Below are 24,385 nucleotides of genomic sequence, written 5' to 3'. Positions count from 1 at the left end.
ATCCTCTTGGCTTGCCATAGATAGGCTCAGTTCATCAGCAGTCGACATCAGCTTTAATGAAGTTGAGAGTTAGCTGGCAGTTTCTGCTCGTCCTTTCCTCTCATCTCCTGCTCCTTTTTCCTCTCCCTCTCCTTCCTTCTCTCCTTCCCCCTTCTATCCTCTCCTCCCATCTCATGCTCCTCTCTCTTGCTTTTATTTACTTCAATTCCTTCCCAGCTGTTTGTTTATTTTTTTTAATTAATGTATTTATTTCAAACAATCATGTACCGGGTAAATGTACAGCTCCAATTACATCTTGGAAGAATTAAACGTACAGATTTATGCTGAACCTATTCAAGTAAAAGACAATACATACATCCACACACAAATAACTGTCACAAGTAACAAAATAAAAATACATAAATAAAATAAAATAAAATAAAGTTAATACTAATAACTTTGGGTGGTATATAAGTCTTACATGGATATGATCTATGTTACTCAATGCAATGTTTTAATAATTTCATTTAACACCAGCGACGTCTTTTCCGCTTTTTTGTTCTGTTTTATTTGTGATAAGGAATTCAGGTCATTACAGGATAGCCTGAAATTAGGAACCGATGCTATCCTTGTTGAAAAGAGACCATTTGAACAATTTGAATTAAAATATGATGGTTTTACTTTCTAATGGGAGTTGGCTTAATGGTTACTATTGGAGACTGCTAGTTTGCTGTAGGACACCTTCAGATCCCTTTAGGAAGCCATCAGATGCAATTGGTATCAGTCCCAGAATGCCTGTTTAAACATTAGAATCCTTTACACTGTGATTTCAACCCATCAGGAAAATACAAAATGCCGTTACTGACTACTGGACACCACCAGGAACCAACAGAAACTTTTAAAGGGCTCTACGTGAAAGTTGTTCTACGTGAATTTGTATCATAGTTTATAACAAGACCTTCATATTATTCATAGAAATAAAAGTGTGTAGGACGTGAATGTCCACAGGTTCTGTGCTGTTCACTGGCGGCACCGCTACCGCAGCACCATCATTTAGCCATTAGGCGGCGCCCTAATAAAGAGAGTTGCGTATTTTGGGCTTCAATACTCTTTGCTGACGGAGAGTGTTTCCTGTTCCAGCTACAAGCGGGGCTTTGTTCCCGTTTCGCTCGTGGTCTCGAGGTCCTCATTATTTCATTTTTAATTTAATGAAAAGATTCCTTTGTTTCTTATATCCGATGTGCCATCCAGCGTTTTCTACTGATATCGACTCGATGTCGTCTCTGTTGACGTGCGACCGGGACATCTGCGTTTGGATGAACGGAGGCTAAACTGGATTATTTCAGTTTAATGCGATGATTTTCTTACAACATCATCTTTTTCTGGGTGTTGTTTTCTTCATTTTGCTCTGCAGCAGAACTACAGGTAAGTCTGGAGTTAATAACGCTTCTATCCATCTATTCTACATGAAGTTACCAGTACAGTACTGCAGGCCAGGGTCAGGGCCTGACTACAAAGACCTCTACAAAGACTGGACTGTCTCATTTGATCCATAAGGCTGACTATCCCTTTAAATAACTTCCAAAATAAACGCTTTTCTGTGACAGTACAGAAAAATGTGATAAAGCTGCGACTTTAAAGCTGTAATGTTTGAAGTAGAAGCTCCTCAGTAACAAAGCATGGAGCGTGTTCACTGTATAATAATACATAATAGAATCACAGTTATTCACATTAATTATTTATTATTTTTTCATTATATATGTATATGTTTCAGTATATATGCAAAGAGGTTTCTCAAATTAAAGAAAAATAACTAACTACATACCAAAAAAAGGGGAGTGTCGTGGAAGTGTATATAGTTCAGAATAGGTCGTATTTCTTGATAAGTGAAAGAAGCTTAGAACTACAGTACTGTGAAACAGTATTTGGCCCTTCCCAATTTTTTCCATTTCTGCATATTTGTCACAATTGTTTCAGATCATCAAACTACTTTTAATATTAGACAAAGATAACCTATGTAAACACAAAATGCTGTTTTTAAATGATAATTTTATTTATTGAAGGAAAAATGCTGTTCAGCCTTACTTGGTTCTATGTGAAAAATAATTGTCCCCTTACCTACTAAATCAACTAGTTAGCCAAATTTAATTGACTATTGGGTTCAGCTTCAATAAGCGCACCAGACATGATTACTGGCAGAGCTGTTGATTCTAAATCTTAACCCTTGTGTGGTGTTCGGGTCTGTGGGAACCATTTTCATTGTTTACTAATAGAAATGAAGCGATTTATTATTTCAACCTCAGATTTCTTGGCCTTTCCTCATTTCCTCCAACAAGTAACACATTTTCAGTGCCTTCACACTGTAAACCCCCTACACATTTATATTACACATGTGGTGTAGGGGGGACCCACGGGGAATAAAAGTGTGGAGGTGCTGTGTCCCTTCACTCTGTTCTCCTCCTACATGGCCTGCTGTTAGTGTGTGTGTGTGTGTGTGTGTGTGTGTGTGTGTGTGTGTGTGTGTGTGTGTGAGGGTGGACAACATGGACAGGCTGCTGACTGGCTACAGCTGCTAAAGGAGAACTCCACACTGGTCACTTGTGATATTTTAAACATTCAATATTTTTACATAAATGTTTATGCCTGTATTGATTTATAAAAACAATAATGCGGTGGGTCCACCAGACCACTGAGTAACAAATACATCAACATTACACAAGGGTTAAATAGAACCTGTCTGGCAATGTGAAGCAGCTAGAAGTTCTCAAAAAGCAGCTTATGATGTCACGTTCTAAAGATATTCAAATACAGATGCAAAACAAAGTCATTAAAATCTACTGGTCTAGAGAAGGTTACAAAGCCATTGCTAAAGCTGTGGGACTCCAGTGAACCACAGTGAGAGCCATTATGCACAAATGGAGAAAACTTGGAACAGTGGTGAACCTTTCCAGGAGTGGCCAGCCTACCAAAATTTCACCAAGAGCACATCAACGACTCATCCAGGAGGTCACGAAAGATCCCAGACGAACATCTAAAGAACTGCAGGCCTCACTTGCCTCAGTTTAGATCAATGTATACAAATCCACAATAAGAACAGGCGAAAATGGCATCAGTGAGAGAGTTACAGCACAAACTACTACTGACCAAAAAGAACACAAAGGCTCATCTCACAATTGTCAAAAAACATCCAGATGACCCCCAAGACTTGTCTGTGGACTGATGAATCAAAGGTGGAACTTTTTGGAAGACATGGGTCCCGTTAGGGCTGGGTGATTAATCAAAAAGTAATTGTAACCGACGTAATCTTGCCCATGTCGGTTATTTAATTTTTTTAAAAATTCAGTTAAATCCTTTCCCCACTCTGTGTGTTCATGTATTGTCCCCTTAAAAACTTACTACTGCATGTGTAGTCATGTGACTCCACCATGTCCACTCTAACATTATGGAAGCTAAGGCTACGTTCACACAGCAGGTAAAAGTGGCCCAAATCCGATTTTTTTGTTTGGCTGTTCACAGTATCTTTTAAATGTGATCTGCATGCAACATCAGTCTAAACAGATCAGCTCCTGAACTGACCCACATGCACAGAAGAACAACGTGTCACGTTGCTTCACATGGCTCATCCAGAGGTAAACACTCATGACTACGAATGAACAGCAGTCGCTTCTGAGCTTTTGGTTTCATCTTCGCCAGCATCACAGGAGCCATCATAAAGCTTCACAGACTTACAGCTGGAATCATCACCCAAAATGTGTTCGAGTTCGCAGTAAAAAGGGCGTGGTCACTTCTTTGGTTCGTGTCCTTGGATTCTTTAAACTTTGCTTTCAGACTTTTAACTGTTCTTTGACGCTGCAGCCTCGCTCTCATACGGCCGCGTTCGGCCCTTTCTTTCGAAATCTCTTCAAACACGGAGGTGTTTTGTACAGAAATATCACTCCAAATGTTTATTAGGTCTCAGCAGCGAGAAATTATGACGAATATAGAGTTGGATTGACGTCCGATGTGGCTGTTGAGAGGATTTACATTAAGATATACAGAGCATTTTTACGGTACAAACCTCGTCAGTGAACTAATGAGGGCAAAAAACAAACAAAAAAATAAATAATAATAATCGTTCATTAATCGTAATTGAGGTAAAACATTCAATTAGTTGTGATTTTGATTTGAAGTCATATCGCACAGCACTAGGTCCCATTACTGGCGTAAAGCTAACACCACATTCCACCATGAGAACATCATACCAACAGTCAAACATGGTGATTGTTTGATGGTCTGCGGCTGCTTTGCTTCTGCAGAACCCTGACTTGTAATTGATGGAACCATGAATTCTGCTCTCTGTCAGAAAATCCTGAAGGAGAATGTTTGGCCTTTAGTTTGTGAACTAAAGCTCAAGCACAGTTGGGTTATGCAGCAGGACAATGATCTGAAGCCCACAAGCAAGTCCACCATTGAATGGCTCAAAAGAAACAAATGGAAGGCTTTACAGTGGCCAAGTCAAAGTCCTGACTTGAATCCCAGCAAGATGCTTTAGTAAGACCTTGAATGGGCAGTTCATGCTCGAAAGCCCTCCAATGTAGCCAAATTAAAACAATTCTACAAAAAAGGGGCTCATCACAGGTCAGCGCAAACATTTGATTGCAGTTGTTACTGCCAAGGGTGGCACAACCACTTATTAGGGGGCAGTTACTTTTTCACAGTGATATAGGTTTGAATAAACCTTACATAAATTGAATGATCATTTAAAAGCTGCATTTTGTATTTACTTGTGTTGTCTTTATTTTAAAATTAGTTGGATGATCTGAAACACTTAAATGTAACAAATTAGCAAAAATAGAAGAAATCAGGTGAGGGGCAGATTCTTTTTCACAGCACTGTATTTTACTCTTCATCAATGTAGAGGGGTTTTGATATTCTTTTGAACATAGGAATTTCCCTGGGGAATTGTTAAATAAAACAGAAAACCTCCGGGACATGTAGTCCCATGGCTGAATAAAATGTATCATCCCACTGTTTAGACCAAAAAGAGGATTCTTACATAACACCAGGCTCTGAGTTTGATCCACTTGCTGGGTGTAAAAGCAAGTATTTTTTGTATTCTTACTTCTTGTTTTTTTTTTCTTGCAGCTATAAGGGTCATTGGTCGGAGTACAACAGTTACAGTAGGACAAGACGCCACATTGTTCTGTCAGCTGGTTGAGACAAGTGAGAAACTAACACGGATTACGTGGCAAAAAAGGACGCGACAAATCCTCAGAAATAAGAACTTTTTCTTCATTACCCCAGAGGGCAAAACAGAAAGTGTAAATGGATTAGGAGACAGAACTAAATTTATTGGTGACATTCAAGAACTGACTGGCACAATTCTTCTAAAGAACACTGCATTATTAGATGAAGGAGTCTACACTTGCATCTTCAACATATTTCCAAGTGGACCATTTGAAACAGAAATAAAGCTCAACATACAAGGTAAGTTTTGTTATTCATGTTGTTGTGAACCTAAATATGCAATGAATGTGAAGTTTATAACATTTAATGAATTGTTTTTAAGTAGGGATGTATCTATACCGATACTGTGCTCGTTTACTCATACTCACTGATACCTGTACTCTGATACCTGCTGATACCGTGTGACAAAAACTGAGTGTACACTGCCACACTAATGAACAAACATAGTAAAGGAGGCTCTGTTCACACAGAAAAGTGTTATGGATTCCATCACAGTCAGACACAAAGTCACTGGCCAGTTAAAACATTCCACCTTGACAGAATCCCACCAGATCTACACTGTGTGATTTTAGATCAGTTTAAGCACACAATCGCAACCACATCCCCAGTACAGGAGGAGACATGCAGAGGCGATAAGCTTGTCATTTGCTGCCAAAGTCCGTATATGCTGACTTTACTCTGTTTGAGTCAGAATCAGATCAGAATCAGACTCAGTTTATGTTACACATACAAGGAATAGGAGTGCACTAATGCATGATATGTCACATACTAAACAAACCAGACAAGCAAACAGATTGTTAACTAGTATTTACCAAAGGAAATATTAAAATAAAAATACAATAAATAGAATAAAGAATAACTAATAAACAGGCATGGAGGAGCTAAAGAGAAGTGTGAATATCTGTACGTATGCAGATAAGAATATCTACATAAATGAAGGTTCAATGACATATAAAATCTATGATATACACAATATTACAGAACGATATGAGTATTTGCAGAAATGTAACACTTGTACAGCTTTGTAAATAAGTATTATAAGTTTAAAGTGTGAGATGTCCACTGTGGTTAATATGTGCTATAGCTCTGGGGAAGAAGCTGTTAGCATGCTGGTTATGATGGTCTTGAATCTTCTACCAGAGGGACGTAGCTGGAAGAGTTGATGTCCAGGATGAGAGGGGCCAGCTGTTATTTTGCTGGTGCATTTCGTGACCCTGTTGTTGTAGATGTTCTGATGACTACATTCAATGATCTTCACACTGTCCTGATTACGCGCTGGGGTTTGGCTCGTTCTTGTGAGGTGGAGGAATCAAATCAGATGGTTATGGATGATGTGAGGATGGACTCAATGATCCCTGTGTAGAACTGGATCATCAGGCTCTGCAGCAGGTTGAATTTCTTCAGGATGTTCACAGCTGGTTCCTTAAAGACACAGTGATTGGTATAGAGACTGAAGAGAAAGGGTTAGAGCACAAAACCTTGTGGTACACTAGTACTGAGGGTCTAGGGGTCAGGAAATCCATGAACCACCGGCAGATGGGATCTGGCATAGACAGTTGAGACAGCTTGACCTGCCGCAGCTCTCGCGCTGTGGCGTTAAAAGCTGAGCTGATTTCCACAAACAGAACTCTAGCATAGGTTCTAGGACTATCGAGATGCTGTAGCATGAAGTGCAGGGCCACCGCGTCGTCAGACCTGTTAGCCCAGTAGAGGGTTTGTAAAGGCTTTCAGGTGGGCAAGAACCAGGCGTTCAAAGACTTTCATGACTACAGAGGTCAGGGCTACTGGCCTGTAGTTATGTTTGGTTTTCTGGGGGACAGCAATGATAGTAGATGTTTTGAAGCAAATGGGAACAGAGCAAATTCCAGTGATTTGTTGAAGATGGTGGTGAAAAGTGGTGCTAGTTGGTCACAGCAGTGCTTTAGGGTGGATGGAGAGACTCCATCTGGCCTCAGAGCTTTTCTCACCTTCTGTCTGCTGAAAAGCTTGATAACATCCTGCTTGCTAACGGTGAGATGATAATGGCAGGAGGCAGAGGTGAGAGAGCCAGGATGGGGAAGGATGGCAGGGGACAGGCATAGAGAGGCTGAAGATTATCCTTTGTGTATGTATTTGTTTATTTGTAGATCACTTATGATTACTATATTATAGTCTGAGCCCAACTTTGCATTGTAACATTTGGAAGCAAATGATAGAAGAAGGAGCAGAAAATAAGTTGAAGCATCCATCAGATGTCAGACTGAGAAAACCGAGAAAACCAAGCATAAAATGAAATGAAACAAACCAGCAGTGGTTAATGATGTTAGGCATCACATGTGTGAGAACTGAAACAGGTAACTACAGCTCTGTACTGTTTGCTCAGAGGTCATTTAAAAAAAAAACTCTGAAACCCAACAGTTTACACAGAGAATACACACAGTGAATACACATCCAAAGCTGTTCAACCAGTTTTCCAACTTTCCTCTCTTCAGCCTGACATCCAGCACTCAGCAGCTGATTCTGATTGTGCTCTCCTAACTTTAGGCTGTAAAATCCATTAATAATGTGTATTAATAATTGTGCAGCCTGTGATTCCATGTGACCTAAAGAGGTTCCTAGAATGTTTGGATGTGGTAACTATTTATAATACTGTTAAGGAGGTAACTATCCAGGGACTAAGCAAGGACAAATGAACATTATGCTATAATTATGTTATGCTATAACTATATTATAACTATGAAGGAATACTGGTTAGTTACTCAAGTAAACATAGACAAATGATTATGGTAGTTCACTATTAACTAAACAATAACTACCTTAATAACTAACTTAACTAACTAACCAACAATAACATATTTCCCTGAACAGCGCTGTACAAATGGCGTCTTCCGTTGACCTATTGCAGCAAATTGGTGTGATATCAGTGTAGCAGGCAGACATTTCAAATCAGAAAGAACTAGTCTTTCAAATCACTTGGAGATGATGGAGATGAGTGCGACAGGGTGGAATGCTTTGCTACTGGGACAGTGGTGGCAGTCTTAAAGCTAGTTAGGACAACTGCCTGGGCCAGCGACAGGTTGAAATTGTCCATGAGGACCCTGGCCAGCTGCTTAGCACAGGCTCTAAGCACAGGGCCAGCTGCCTTTTGTACATTCACCTTGCTCAGAGTGTGACAGATATCTGCCGTGGAGAGCGTGAGTGGCTGCTCATCAGGTGGTACATCTGTTTTAAGGACAGACCACCTTATTTTCCTCTCGAAGCGAGCAAAGAAGTGGTTGAGCTCATCAGGGAGTGAGGCACAGTTGGTAGGGGGCACAGTGCTGGGTGGGTCGAAGTCAGAAGTACTCCACTCTTTTAATTCAAATAACAGTAAAAATGTGGGCTGCAATTTGTGAACCTATTAGCTGAAACCAATTCTGAAAGCCAGTCAAAGCAAAACAGTACCCTTCTTGAAAATTTTGTTCCTCTGCTCAGTTTCAAAATCATTAAAGAAATATTTTTTTTTCTAAGCTGCCAGAGATGTCTGCTAAAACCAGTGAAATTCTAAGCTTTTTACAACTCAAATTATAACTTGAGTAAGCATGTCGTAAAGCAATTAGCTAGCAATAAATAACTAACTAAAGTTAGCTGAATTCATTCTCTGTTTATTGTATGTGTTGTATTGTATGGGTACTATTTTATAGTGACTAGTGTGACATTTATTTGTAGGTTTGCACTGTTACTATATTGGTATCAGCGCTGATACAGGCAGTTAACACTGTACTGGTATCAGCAATAGAGAATACCAAAACAAGCATGGATTCCAGAAAATATTGAAACCCGAAGAAAAAGAAAAATACGTAATTAAAAGAGGTAAAGTAATTGCAAGAATCCACTGTCAAAAGAAAATATGCAGAAAGCAAACCAGAGTTCTCACTGTACTGCACCAACTGTCTGGCTACCAACAAGATAGCTGTGCAGCTCAAAATACTTCTTTAGGCGCGAGGTAAACGCTGCTCTGCACATCTTTGCTTTGACAGAGTCGCCTTTGTGGTCCAAGGGGGTAAATTTGGCTCTAGATTCCACCAACCTGATGACTGGGCCCTAGACTGAGCTTGCATACATCACTGCTCCAGTGAGGCATACTCACTTCCATCAGAGAATGTTATTGCCTTGGGTTCTTCAGCGAAGAATGGGGGAATTAGTGCCATGGTGAATTTGACTGGTTACAAGTTGTGTATACTCTTAAAAGAGCTTAACCATGTCCTCTCATGTGTCTTTAACTGGACTTTTGCCTTTTGTTTCTTCGAAAGCCCTATGTATTAGGGTAGCTCCCTTCTGCTTGGCAGGAGTTACCAGGCCAACTGGGTACTCAGCTCTGATACTGGCTGAGCAGTTCTCATGGTGTAAGGGGGTGTTGCATCTGGGCTCTGATATGCTCCTGGGGAAGGTCTTGGGACGAGTTGCATCATATTCTTTCTACTTGAGAAAAAGACTGCAATCATGACATGGATGGTTTGTTAAGGAGGAGGGAGTGATGACCATTTTGCCTTAGTTTTCTCCTGCTTATCGCTCACTCCTTCCACTTTGCCCGGAAAAGACCCAAGGTTTAAGCCTTGTCAGTGTTTGCCAGCTGTCAGTGTTTGCTCCACATTTGCTGTGATGGTTTTCAGCTGGTCAAGGGCATTATCGGATTTGAGAATGTCATCAGCATAACTTGTTAGGCGAAAGGGGAGAGTTTGGCAGTTTCACGCATTGCCTATTGCACAATGGACCCTGCTGGTTTATCTTTGATTATTTCTCTTGTGACTGCATTTTCTCCTTCTTCTCATCCTTTAACTCTTCCTCTTCAGAGGCTCACCACAGATGTCCATGCAGATGTACGTCTCGGTCTTCCAACCAAATTGCATTGAACATCTTTTTTATGACACCCAGAGCAGATTTAGAAGTACTCCACTTCTAAATCTGAGAAAGACAGCGTGGATTTGGTTGAGGACATCAGGGGCCTTTCCTTAGTAGGTTATTCAAGCTCACGCCTCTAAACCTTTGGATGCTGTTTCAGACAAGTCCCACAGGTGTTGTGACAAAGTGCGAATTAGGAGTAATAAGGAGACTCACATACCACACTACTCTGTTCCTGTTGATGATTATGTCTTTGGATAATTTGATTTGCAGCCTTTCGATCAACTTTGTTAATGCGCTTGGGTGGCTTAGGCAATTTTCCATTTACTTCTTTGGCTAGCTGCTTTTCCATTCTGAAAAATGTAGCCTTGACTGCTCTTTTATTGTTTGGCAAAAAAGCTGGTATTTGGCATGACGATGGTTTCTTGCTATGGTTGTCACTTGTGACATTGGTGAGACCTTCTTTTTACACTTCAGCTACCTCTCTTCAGCAAGAGTCATTTCTCACGTACTGAGCTGATGCTGTCCTATCTCCACCACTCTAAGAACTGGCTGCTCTTGCTGACAAGGCAAAATGTGTTTTGGACATGTGGGCTGACACAATGAGGTCTTTGAAGAGCTCAGAATAAGTTCTTTCAACTGTTTCCCCCAGTGGTCCATCCCACAACCCAAGGTCTCAGAGGATCCTTTGAGGTGCTAGTTGGCCTTCCCTGTGACTTATTAGCAAATCTATTTCTTCATGCCTTGCAAGTTCACATTGTACAGGACTCACACATGTACAAAGACCAGAGTGGCAGTCGGTTTTTCATATTGTGACCGTAAGGCTTGTTATCAAAATAATTGAGGCTGAAAGGATTATGACTAAAGCTAATAGCTATTGGAATAATGAAGCTATTAAACCAAACCTGCCAAACTTCCAGATCCAACCAAAGCTTGGTTCAGGGCTCGGTCCTGGAATATCCATTAGTGGCCATTAGAGCTGGGTGATATGGCCAAAAATGTTATCACGATAAACAAAATTCATATTGTTCGATATCGATACATATCGCGATAAATGTCAAATCATTATTTCTATCAAGTTTGAAGGCTGATTTTTGCTGCGGGGTGATTAATTGCTTTTTTAAACTATCCTTTATGGTCGGAACACGACAAACACTCAGCAAACAGTGGGACATTTCACAAATCTGTCATGGGACAGTGGGAGAAAGTGTCTGGAGAGCTGTTTTTACCAGCTGGAAAAATATGGCTATTTTTGTAATAGTCATAATTTAAAAAAGAAAACAGATTATTTTTAGCTGGTGACGAGCGCTCGGCTACCCTGCTACAAATGACATCACAGTATTCAGACACCAACTAGCGACGACTGGATTTCTCTATACTATTGTAGTAGTTTAAGGGGTGAACCGCAAAATATCAACACCAGACAAACAGAGTCCTCCTTTTAGGTACGTTTAAACTGAAAGCGGTGCTTTTGTGTCGTGTTTGATCTACAGTATCATCAATTTGCTGTGTTGTGTGAGTGACGGAGCGCTGCTTCAAGTTAACCAGCTGCTAAAAACAGCTAGCCTGGAAAGCTAGCGCTCTCCCGCTCTCCAATGCCTCACAGCTTCCTCAGTTTACTTTCGTTTAAATCAGGGCTGTAAGTTACATGAACCCACTTCTTTCTTTCACTTCCGTTGCTTGGGAATGCACTAATACTAAAATATGACTGTCCGAGTGCTGTAACAGCGCTGTAGTTGTGAGGATTGTGATTTAATGCTGCCAAAGCTGGTTAGGATGTTAGGAAAGAGGTGAGTTTACTGTAGGACAGAATAGTTACACCACTGACCTCATCACTCACACTCGGTCACAGGAGAGCAGATCGCCGGTCACTTTACTCGAACAGGGAATGTATAACTCCGCGTTTCAGCCGTTGCTAAAGACTCATTTCACTCGTCGCCCCTCCCTCTCTAATCATGTAGAAAAACTCGGAAGTGCGCCATCTCCTGGCGACAGCAGAGTAGTGTCGCTTTCCTTGCAGTAGAAAACGCCACCAAGGCTTTCACTAGAACATGGAAGTGTGAGAACGGTGTATTATATCGAACATTTATCGAACATGTCGTATCGCTCTGTCAAGGAAAAGTTATATCGCGATAATTATCGTTATCGTTTATCGCCCAGCCCTAGTGGCCATCTCAGTCCCTGGATTTAAAACGTCTTAAAAAACCTTTGGTGGCATTTAAAGAAAGCTGTGGCAGTACAGAAACCTTACAGTACAGGAACGTTAATGAGCTGGAAGCTTTTGCACTTGAGGAAAGGGCAAAGATTCCAGTAGAGAGATGTCAGATGTTTGTGAGCTTGTACCAGAAACATTTATTAAAGGGTATAAAATGTAAAGGTTGCGCCATGAAATACTGACTTTGGGGGTTGAATAGTCTTGAACACTGACATTTTCCGAGAAAATAAATTTTTTGAACTGTTAGTAAACTCAGTAAACTCAACCTTATCAACCTTATGTTCTCAAAATCTTTTGAGCATGTAGTGGTAATAGACCTTCTTTGACTGTTTACTAAGCCTGGGTTGATAGATTTTCATTTTCAGGGTAATTGCCTCATGATGGTAAACTGGGAAGTCTATAATAACATTGACAGGCCAACTCAGTGTCCTGACCTGAGATGAGAGACCAACTTGATGCTATTCAGTTACTAAAAAGAAAACTGAAAGCATAACGAGCAGTAATTGAAGACTGCCTCACTCTGGAAAGTACCCAGAAACTGGGGATATTTGAAAGACCATTGATTTAAGGCACCCATTGATAGGGAATTTGCCACGAAATGATAAACTTGACAGTTTTATGTTCAACTGTCCAGTAGCCTTACCCCTGAAGGGGTGCAGTGAGTAGAAAGGACTGATTTCTATGTTTTACCCAGTATGAATGAAAGATGTATACACTTTGTTCTTCAACCTCATATTCACTTTTTAATTTTTAAGTTGAATGTGCTGAAGTGGAAACAGCAAAAATGGTCACTGCTATAAAGTTGGTGTGTTAAATTAAGGGCTGTGATGTTATGTTTGGTAAACTAACCAGATGCTCGCAGTTGTAAAATAAGAGTGGATGTTTATTAGGAAGGAGCGAGTTCACAAGAACAATGAGTGCATTTACATGCAATAATCTGATAACTACAGAAAATCAGATTTTGTCAGTAATCTGATCAATGTGTTTACATGCTGCTTTGTAACTACCAGTAAACTCACTGAAGACGTGACGTAACCATAATGTGAAACTCATGCCGCAGAGTAAGAGTTCACATTCACTGAGAAATCTGATTACTGAGCTAAAATTCAGCTCTTTTTATTGGATTTCCTAATCGGATTTCTAGACCTTACTCTGGTCTAAGAAATCTGAGTATGCTGTTTACATGACCATTTGAATAATCAGATACCTGCAAAAATCTGATTGTGATCGAATTATTGAGTGCAAGTAAACACACTCAATGTTGAAGATCAAAACTGAGTAACCAAAAGATATACATGAGCGATAGGCTAAAGAGCAGTGGTGGACAGTAACTAAGTAAATGTAATTCATTACTGTACTTAAGTAGTTTTTCATGTATCTGTACTTTACTGAAGTATTTCCATTTTGGGCGACTTTTTACTTTCACTCCACTACATTTCAAAGTCAAATATCTTACTTTTTACTCCACTACATTATGAGAAATCTGTCGTTCCTTTTGGTTTATGTGTGTATAAAAATGTAACGCCAAAACGAACGAAGAGCAAAGCGAGAATCAGGTTATAGCGCGCACTTTGTTTTGAGCTTGTTTTGACCTGTTGGTCATACCGACCCAGTGCAAGCATGCGGTTCAACATCAGTGCAGCAGTGTAAAATTTTGGGAGAGTCTAAAAATGGAAATACTTCAGTAAAGTACAGATACATGAAAAACTACTTAAGTACAGTAATGAATTACATTTACTTAGTTACTGTCCACCACTGCTCTTTAGCCTATCGCTCATGTATATCTTTTGGTTACTCAGTTTTGATCTTCAACATTGAGTGTGTTTACTTGCACTCAATAATTCGATCACAATCAGATTTTTGCAGGTATCTGATTATTCAAATGGTCATGTAAACAGCATACTCAGATTTCTTAGACCAGAGTAAGGTCTAGAAATCCGATTAGGAAATCCAATAAAAAGAGCTGAATTTTCAACATAAATGATGGAACTAACCAAACTTTGTGTAAAATGACCACAATATAGACATATGTACACACATGCAGTTGTGACTGACGTGTTTTTTTTTTTCTTTCAGAATTTATACAAACATTATTTCATTTTATAATGAATTTGTTTATGAACAGAGCTACAGATGCAGTTTAGTAAAGGAAAACACATTTGTGAATCTGAGTTTGAAGCAAGTTTTTATTAAACTTAGACTTGTAACTAAGTTGCAAATAAATCTTAAACTGAAACTTTGCTGGTTTGCAGAAAGTTATTTCAGAACCACTTGGTTCTACCTGATGGAAACTGTTTGCCTTCAGTGTTTTGTGCTTATGATAATTTTAATAGATATCAGCCTCAGACTAATTAATGACATTCTATTAAAAAATTGGTTTACCAAGAGTGACACTGGAGTATTTTCACCAAAAATGAGTTAATGAAGCAGAGTCTTGTTACAAAAATGGTAATAGGACATTAGAGTCATGATTAATCTTTCAGTACTTTTACTTTTGATACTTAAGTACATTTGAAGGCAAATACTTTTGTACTTTTACTCAAGTGGAGGTCTAAAGGGAGGAACTTCTACTGGAGTAATATTTTACCTTGGGTATCTCTACTTTAACTCAAGTACATGATTTATGTTCATGTACTACTGCTAAAGAGTGAATCCAAAAACATGCGAGGGTAAAAGCAAAAAGTAATCAAACCAAAACAACAGTACAAAAGGGATATCCAAAAGATAGAAATGACAATAGGAGAAAGGGTTTAAAAGAACAGAGAATACAATTGGAGGAAGAGTGCTTAATATGCAACATATAATGTTGGCAATACTTTGCAAACTGAGATACAAACAGACAGGCTTGTGTGAGAAATGAGCATCAGGTGATAACAATTCAGTGATCTGGTGACATGAATCTGGGTAATCGTCCATGAGTCTGTGATGTGTGTGTGTCCAGAGGATTATGGGAGTTGTAGTGAGTGGATTCGAAGGTGGAAAGGGAGAACCCCACACTGTGTCAGATGATTGGCTTTGATTGGGTTTAGGGTGGTATATGACAAATTTATGGCTCTGACTTTTTATGTCCTATTGGTATTGTTTTTTTGTTATTTAGTTGAGACATAAGTACTGATATTAAACTATTCAGATTTTGTTATTAAAGTGTTTATTTCTTGTCATTAAACTGTTATAAGTATCAATTTGTGCTGTTTGCTGAAAATTGGCTATGAGCAGACCAGAAAGTTAAACTCTGCATAGACTGATCTATATTTTATTTGCTTTACTTTTTTTCTATACTGCTATATACTGACGTGTTTGTCTTCACTTTTAGTTCCTCCTGTTGTTGGTGTGACCACTGAAGTGATTCCTGTTGTTGGTGAGTCTGAAGTGATCTTAGCAACCTGCACTGCTACTAAATCACGGCCTGCTGCAGATGTTTCCTGGAGGCTGGGGGATCTGAGTGACTCTGTAAAAGTACAGACTAATGTTTCTGCTGACCCTGATGGGTCCTTCACTGTCAAAAGCTTCCTGATTGGTGCAGCATCCAAAGATCTAAACCAGCAGAAGGTTCAGTGCTCAGTGAACCACACCAGCCTGAATAAGGAGCTGATACTAGACTACGCTCTAATCATCCATTGTAAGTCACTGTCAGCAACCTGATTGTCAGACACTCTAGTGACACATACTTAACAAACTGTCATGTCAGTATCTGGACAATGTGACAGTGTGTATAATGAACAATCTGTAACTTAATAATACCATCTATTCATATTCACACAACCTAACCTGAAACAGTTGTGTCATTGTTCATAGTTTTTTTTCAGAGACACTGATACAGGTCCTGTTGTTAGAGAGGACTGGAATTTTTTGTAGCCTAACAACGTGTTTGATGAACGCCTTCATTGTCTTGTAGTTTTGGTAGACTTTGCAACAGCAAATATTTCTATTTCAGAAGCTAAGAGGAGCAAAAGTATACAGAGGCAGGTCAAACTAAGATGATTCTTAAATATGTGTGTACCAAGAAACTCATGAAAGGCATTCAATTAAATAAAACTTTATTTACTCATGTAAACTTTTCAATACTTAAAAGCACAGAAGGCTGCTCCATTGCATGTCTTGTAAACTGGCTATACAGTTTAGCATTCTGTCTTATTGTTAGCTCCCAATTATGTTTCATTTAGAAGTAACCTTTTAACGTGTCATGTTTTCAATCTTTTCGCTTGCTATTTTTAGTTATTATGTGCCTTTTTCTGCTCTTCTTCTCTCAGATCCTCCTCAGGTTGTGTCTATTATTTCAGTCAATGTTCCAACAGCATCTCAAGAATTTCAGTGTGTAGTTGATGCCAATCCACAACCAACATTCACCTGGAGCAGGTAATCTGATCCTATTTAACACCCTGATGGTTGGGCAGCTGCAGAACTCACAGTGGACATCTGTTATAGACTAAATAATAGATGAAAGGCAGAAATAGCACCTGCTGCAGCTGAGCCTCTAGAGATAGTGTTCTCGTTTCTCCTTCATGAATAGAACAGTCATTTTCATGTTTTGCTTTTCATGTTTTACTGCCTATTGCTATTATTGGTCTTATGGTTTTATTTCTTTTCAATATGATTATTTTAAACATTATATTCAGAGCAAGATGAGCAAGGGTGATATTTGCTAGCCACTATTTTACTACTGCTAAAGTACACAATGCTTTCTGTAGATATGTAATGAGCTGATGTATGATCAACTGCAAAAGAGTGAAATTCAGAGCATCGTTTTGCTGATTTTTACTGATTTGATTTGTTGGGGGGCTTTTTTATCAGCCACATTAACTCTGCACATGTAGTACTTTTGTGCAAAGGAAGATTAACACATTATTACTTTTTGTACTCACAGGGTAAACAAGACTCTTTCCAGCCCTGTTAATGCTGACAGGCTGATAATCCCACTGACCTCTGATAATAATGGCTTGTATCTCTGTAATGTTTCAAACCAGTATGGAAATGGCATAGGTACCCTTTATGTGAATGTTTCCACAGGTGAGTCTCATTTGTATTGATGTAAAAATAGACTATATATGATTTATCAGTCTTATCTCAGTTTTCTATAGCAATATTCTTACGGGTCAGGTACTTTGCAAAGTACTCTATATGACAGCTGTTCAGTCCAGTGGTTCACTGTCATAAGAAACTGCTTTAAAAAAAAAATCTATATCTGTATTTAAGCCTGGAGAAACTTAACCTTTGCTAACAAACATGTCAGGATGCGGGTCGCACTAACTTTATATCCGTGGGTGCTTATAAATACTAATTTGAGCTGAAAATACTGTCCTCTGTTTATAAAGTGTTAAAAGAAATACAAGCTTTTTCTCTTTCTCAGTCTTTTTTCCTCTTCCCCCCTTTCTCCCTCTCTCCATGTAGAATCCACCGCTGTCTGTTGGGTTTTGTTCACTTTTCTCCTCCTTGGCTTTATTGCTTCTTGTTTAATTGGATGGAAATTTAACGTATTTGAGAGATTGAGAACATTTCTTTCAGAACTGAGAAACAGAATTGGGTGAGTTTGATCATTTTTCAATATATAGTACAATGTATTGAGTCTAAAATGTTTAATTATTATGTTATGTTGGTCTCTGGAATAATTAAGGCATTTATTTCTCACTCATGCTAATCTAAAGTGAGCATCGAAATTCTTTTGTTAATAAAACACCCCACAAAATGATTCTTAATTCAAGACCCAGCAAATAATAATAAAGAATAAATAAATAATAAATAAACGTGCCACTAATTTGAATGCATCCATTCTAGGCGTCCTGGGCATGATCCTGTGTCTACAGGTGGTTCCATGTCACCCTCAAGCAGTAGAAGCCAAAACCGCAGAGAGAGCAGTGAAAGCCAATAAGACTGTGGGAGCCTGTCCAACTTTAATAACCTGGAGCTGGAACAGGAACTGCAGCGGAAGAGGAGAGAAAGAAGAACTGGTGACAAGATTGATCTCACATTCACTAGGCATGGGGTCACCAACACTGGGAATTCACTGTTCAGCCGTCATTATTCCCATTTTCTTCCTCTCCGGTGGGATCCTACCTTGTCGTGGTGGAGAGGCTTTTACCTCTTTTTGTTTTGAGGAAACAAAATGGTCCCATATATTTTACTGTGCGAATACATTTACCATACATTTTCACCATTGCAACTGTCTATGGCCCAAATACGGATAACCCCACATTCTTCCATGACTTCTTCACACAGGTTTTCAACATATCTAATTCCTCAGTAATAATAGGCGGCGATTTTAATACAGTTCTAGACTCATCCTTGGATAGATCAGCCCATACTTACATTACACGTTGTTGGAACTCCACTGAAACAATAAAACAGTTCATGCACGATTTTGGTCTTGGCGATGGATGGTGACTAAGATATCCTAATACCAAAGAATTCACCTTCCATTCTTCAGCACATAATTCTTTCTCACGCATCGACTATTTTCTAATTACCAACTCTTCGATGTCAAACATCTCACATACACAAATTCACCCTATCACAGTCAGTGACCATGCCCCCGTCTCAATCATATGAAATGGGAACCAACGACTCACAACAACCTTTACATGGCGCTTTCACACATCATTACTCAACAATTAGGAATTCAGTAACTATATCAAAAGAGAGTGGGCGTCCTTTCTAGAAATAAATGATTCTCCAGAAATTTCATCATCACTGTTATGGGAGACGGGCAAAGCAGTATTAAGAGGAAAAATAACATCATATGCTACTTACAAGAAAAAGAAAGAAACAGAAAATGAAGTAAATCTAGAATCAAAAATTAAAGAATTGGAGAACATGATCATCAACTACCCATCTGAAGACAAACAAAATATGTTAAGAGAACTTAAATATGAGCTTAATGAATTGACAAATAAGAAAACCAAATTCCTGATACAAAGACTCAGTTATGATATGTTTTGTCCTGTGTACATTTTTCTCCTGAATACCACTGGATCCTCGGAGTTCCTAATATGGGCATAACGAGGACTACAGAATGACGCACGACTACAGTCTACAGTGGTCTATTCTATAATGCCCTAAATCACATGCCTAACAACAAAGCTCCCGGCCCGGATGGATTCCCTGCCGAGTTTTATAAACATTTCTGGTCAACCCTAGCCCCACTTTTTCACAGAATGATATCAGAAATTAAACAAAACATGATATTACCAGCTAACATTTATACTGCAACCCTCTCCCTTAACCTCAAACCAAATAAAGACCATATTCTACCCTCTTGCCATAGACCACTATCACTCATGAATTCAGACACAAAAATTTTAAGTAAAGCACTAGCCAACAGAATCAAAACAGTAATCCATGATTTGATACATCTTGATCAAACAGGCTTCATCAAAGGCTGTCATTCAACTACCAATATGCGCAGAATGTAAAATCTAATTGACTACACCTCTCACCAAAAATACCAACAGCAATTATAACACTGGATGCCGAAAAACTTTTGATAGAGTAAACTGGAAATTCCTATTTACCATACTACATAAGATGGGATTTGGAGAATCATTTATTAAATGGATCCTCACCCAAAGCCACAGTCAATACTAACGGGGTAATATCACAACCTATCACACTGCACCGAGGTCATAGACAAGGATGCTCACTCTCTCCATACCTTTTCTCTATCTTTATCGAACCACTATCAGCCACAATACGTCAAAACATAAATATAAAAGGGATACAAACATCTAACATGGAACACAAAATTAGCCTGTATGCTGATGATATCTTGCTTTTCTTACAAAACCCAATCACATCAATAACAGAAACTATTCAAACTATCGAAACTTATTCAACAATCTCAGAATATTCCATCAGTTGGTCAAAATCCACAATCCTTCCACTAAATATGAATAAGCTTAATGGTAAAATTAAAGCACTACCCATCCCTGTATGCACTAATTACATCACATATCTGGGTATTAACATTTCCCCCAAGCTGTCAGAGTTGTTTAAACTTAACTTTAATCCATTAACCAAAACAATAACCAATGACCTTCAACGCTGGACAAACCTTCCCTTCTCCCTTCTCGGTAGAATAGCTGCAATCAAAATGACAGTATTACCTAAAATAATCTATCTATTTTCAATCCCTACCTGTTTGGTTCAAATCTTTGGAAACTGCAATAACCAGATTTTATTGGAAAAATATACCACCCAGAATTAAACTCTCCACACTACAAAACTTAAAGTCTCACGGCAGCCTAGAAGCCCCAAACTTCTTCCACTATTTCCTTGTATCCAATACATACTAAAATGGAAAAAACCCAACATAACAGACAGATCATGGATCGATGTAGAACAGGCATTATGCAAAGAACCAAATATCCGATTTACCATTTATCAGTCAGTCAATTAAAAAACATCCATGTTTTAACAATATAACAGTGGCAACAACTCTGACAGCTTGGTGGTCACTTCACAAGATAACAAATTCAGTCTTCACACCAACTATCTACACTGCCATCTGGTATAACCAAGACTTTATCATCAATAAAAAAACATTAAACGTCTCCACCTGGATGGAAAAAGGCATCACACATCCTAAACATCTTTATCGCAATGATATCTTTGTCACTCTCACAAGTAATCCAGAAATATGGCATCAGGAGCACTCAGTTTGTACAATACCAACAACTAAGATCATGTCCAAAAAATCAACTCAAAAACACTAGACTTACCGATTCCAATCTCAGAATTTATTAACATCACCACTACTAAAAACTACCATCCAAAATATATCAAATAATAGCTAAATCAGACCTCACAATTACTATACCAATCAGACAATGGGTGGAAGACTTATCACTCGCTCCTGATGCAGATTTCTGGATTCAGACATGCAATAATAATCACCAAATGATCAAGAGCACCAACCTACAGCTTAATCAGTATAAAATCATCCACAGAGTGCACTACACCACACACAAAATGTTTAAAATGGGATTCACAAACACAGCAATCTGTACACCATGCAACCAGAACACAAATGACCGCTATATCCATCATCTCCTATCCCATGCCTTTGTCAGCCACATCCAACCATCACCATCACTCTGCCTGCGAGGAGACATATCAACAACCAATATGACAAAAGAAAATAATAGAATGCTTTTCATAGCGCTAACCATCGCCAAGAAAACCATGCTCATGAACTGGAATACAAAACATAACATTAGCATTAACTACTGGAAAAACCAATTAATGGATTATATATCAATGGAAAAACGCTCAGAATCCATCAATATCAAAAACAAATATAGCCGCAAGCGGCAATGAGCGGGTCCAAGCACGCATAAGCCCAAGAAGCTCTTATGCACTTTGAGCCTAATAGGCCTAATAAGGCCTAACGCACTTTGGGCCTTCGAGACAGAGAGGCCGAAAAGAAATCAGAGTTTATCAACAGGCCTTCATTTGTCATGAACTAGGAGCAGGGTGCTTTAAACCTAATATATGTTTATATTTCAATTTACTACAATTTTAAAGGTTTGAAAGAATACATGAGTAATGGTAACATTTCTGACTTTGTGTTTGCAAAGTATTTAGTTTCTCCATGTTAAAGGCTTTGATAAGCAGGACACAAACAGACCCAATGGACCCATAAGGGCCCTTTAAGCATAAAGGACCTCAGTGAAAGTGGGTCAAAATTGGTCCAAAGGTCTTCAAATGTTATGAAAATCGATCATGGACCTTTGTCAAAGAAGTTCACAGAGTTTTGTTCAGATTGACCTTTTGACCTTGGTATAATAAGCTGTAGTCTTTAAATGAATAATTCAAAATACCAGAGAAGGAGTACAATTTATGACATAACATGTAATTACAAAGTTATTCAGAACAGTGAACTGAATCAAAATCTCGAATCCCGTTGTAAAAACCTTACTGACGTAAGACGACCACAGTTGTTGTCGTAAAAAGTGGGCTCTGCTTCTGTCCCCAGGAAGTGTCATAAAATGCTGTTATTGTTCAAACCACAAGAACAATATGGAGGTGGCTTCTTAAATCCTTCAGCATTAACAATTAAAAAAAAGGAAAATAAACAGAAAAGTAGAAAATCACAGTAAAACAGTTGCCAGCACAGCGTAGGTTCAACAGTGTCTAGGTTAGAAAAAAATAAACTCTAAGCTTTTGAGGTCTTTTGAGGTTCTGTGGAATAGGACAGCTGGGAGGTTTTTAACAATCCTGGTTACCATGATGACCCTCTTGCTTTGATAACAAGCTTGCTTTGAATACCAGCTTTTGTGAGAAATGTCCTTATTGTTTTTTATTTTGTAAATAATTGGTATCTGCTCTGAAAGTTGCGTAGTGTGGAAACGCTTCTGACCCTGAGGGTGTTGCATGCTGATTTAGAAACTCATGACTAGCAACTCATGATTCCTCAATCCAATAGATTTCAACAGTCTGTCTGTGTTGAGACACAAGAGCAGTTTGTCACACCAGAATTTTAGCCATGGGGTCATTGAGAGTCTTTAATAAGCCTAGTGCTGGATAACATGAATACATATTACTAGGTAACTTTAGCTTACTACACCTACTATACACCAGACAGCCAGAATAACATAAAAACAAAAGACAAAAATATAGTCTGATTAAATAAGAAGAAAAATCAACTATGCATAATCTTGGAATCAGGAAACCTAATGGATGAGGAAGGAGACACTAGGAGACGGAAGAAGTGAAGTATTGGGAAAGGAGGAAAGTTTTGGGAGAAGAGGAAAGTTTTGAGCTGGACTTTGAAGGAAGACAAGAACAAGAAGAATAGGAGAGACAGAGGAAGAGTATTCTGTAACTGATGGACAGATCTGCCACCAAACTTGGATAGTTTAAAAGGAGGAATTATTTTTAGGGTTCAAGCATGCAATGCATTGAACCCTATTGTAATTGTCAAGATTTTTCTTCCTATTCCTTTTCTTCCCTGAAACGGAACGACAGCCCAAACCGTAAGTCCTAGAGACATGAAACTTGGTCAATAGGTAGTAGTCCCTCCCGCTACTCAGCCGCAAGGAGTCAACCCAGTCGGCCACAAGGGGGCGCTATAGCGCAGGTCAACGCTTTTGGGTCTATAACTCATAAACCAGATTTTTGCCAGACAAGCCATAATTTTTTCCAAGTTCCTTGGGTCCAAACAAACAACTGTGCCCTTTGGACCATTTAGCTTCGCCCACTTAGATTTTGAGCTAATTTGCATAATATGCGAAACATACTTTTGCGAACTAGTCCTACAATTTTTGCTCGATCCTCGAAGAGCCTGAAGGTCAATAATTATCAAAAACATTTTGACTTTTCTAAACAACATGGCTGTCATATACAAATGAACTTCAAAATAATTCAGAATTAATTTAAAATTCTGTAACTCGACAACCCTTCAGCCAAAAAATTTCAAACTTGACAGACAAATTTGGTAGAAGATTCTGAGCTAGCCATTTGATTTTTGTGCGCATATGTCATTAGGGGGTGGAGTTAATGCTACATGGCTGTTTCTCAGCATCCGTACATCCGATCAGGCTGAAACTTTCCAGATACCATCTGTTGGCCAGACTATAAGTGAATCCATAAGGACAATTTGATTAATTGAAGGACATGGTCGCCATCGGCCAATCAGCATTTAGCAGGCTTTTGACAGGCTTAACATTGACCAATCATCATGAAACTTGAATGATCTCTACATATAGCCACTTTCTAACAATCAATAAAGTTTGAAAAAAATGACCACTGGGGGGCGCTATTCATAAAAATTAACATATTATTACATATTATTACTATTTTATTACAAGTTTGCTTGAACATCCTTGTGTATCATATGTAGTGTGTTATTCCAAATAATTTTTCAAAAGCATATTTATTACAAAAGTTCATAGTTTTTTTGTAATGGGTAACTGTTTAAAAAGCCTACTTTTCGAACTAGTCCCTGGATTTTGATCCAATCTTTTTGAACTTGGTCTGTTAAAATTCTTTGGCATCTCTAGGTAAATAATTATCAAAAACATTTTGACCTTTCTACTCAGGGTCGTGTGGATCAATCAATTAATTACTGTGACCATGGCATTGTTAGCTTGATTAGCTATAACTCAACAGTCA

The 24,385-nt window shown here is 38.7% G+C and overlaps 1 protein-coding gene across 1 annotated transcript; it reads left to right on the top strand.

Moving 5' to 3' along the window:
• The first annotated feature begins 1,096 nt into the window (after window positions 1-1,096).
• Window positions 1,097-22,907, top strand: LOC118808130 (nectin-4-like). Its single transcript, XM_036570587.1, has 7 exons — window positions 1,097-1,404; window positions 5,104-5,445; window positions 15,594-15,899; window positions 16,531-16,636; window positions 17,145-17,287; window positions 17,669-17,801; window positions 18,053-22,907. The coding sequence occupies exons 1-7, from the start codon at window positions 1,335-1,337 to the stop codon at window positions 18,144-18,146; spliced, it is 1,194 nt and encodes a 397-aa protein (XP_036426480.1). The 5' UTR covers window positions 1,097-1,334; the 3' UTR covers window positions 18,147-22,907.
• Window positions 22,908-24,385: the final 1,478 nt, after the last annotated feature.

This window comes from Colossoma macropomum, unplaced genomic scaffold, assembly GCF_904425465.1.
Source record: "Colossoma macropomum unplaced genomic scaffold, Colossoma_macropomum, whole genome shotgun sequence".
Classification (NCBI taxonomy): Eukaryota; Metazoa; Chordata; class Actinopteri; order Characiformes; family Serrasalmidae; genus Colossoma; species Colossoma macropomum.
Note: the sequence above shows the minus strand (reverse complement) of the source record. Positions and strands in the feature narration are given on the sequence as shown.

Bases quoted from the DNA above. Each gene is read 5' to 3' on its own strand.
- LOC118808130 (XM_036570587.1), top strand. From the start codon at position 1,335: ATGATTTTCTTACAACATCATCTTTTTCTGGGTGTTGTTTTCTTCATT. The intron at 1,405-5,103 runs GTAAGTCTGGAG...TTTTTCTTGCAG, and splicing joins GCTCTGCAGCAGAACTACAG to CTATAAGGGTCATTGGTCGG. The intron at 17,802-18,052 runs GTGAGTTTGATC...CATCCATTCTAG, and splicing joins GAACTGAGAAACAGAATTGG to GCGTCCTGGGCATGATCCTG.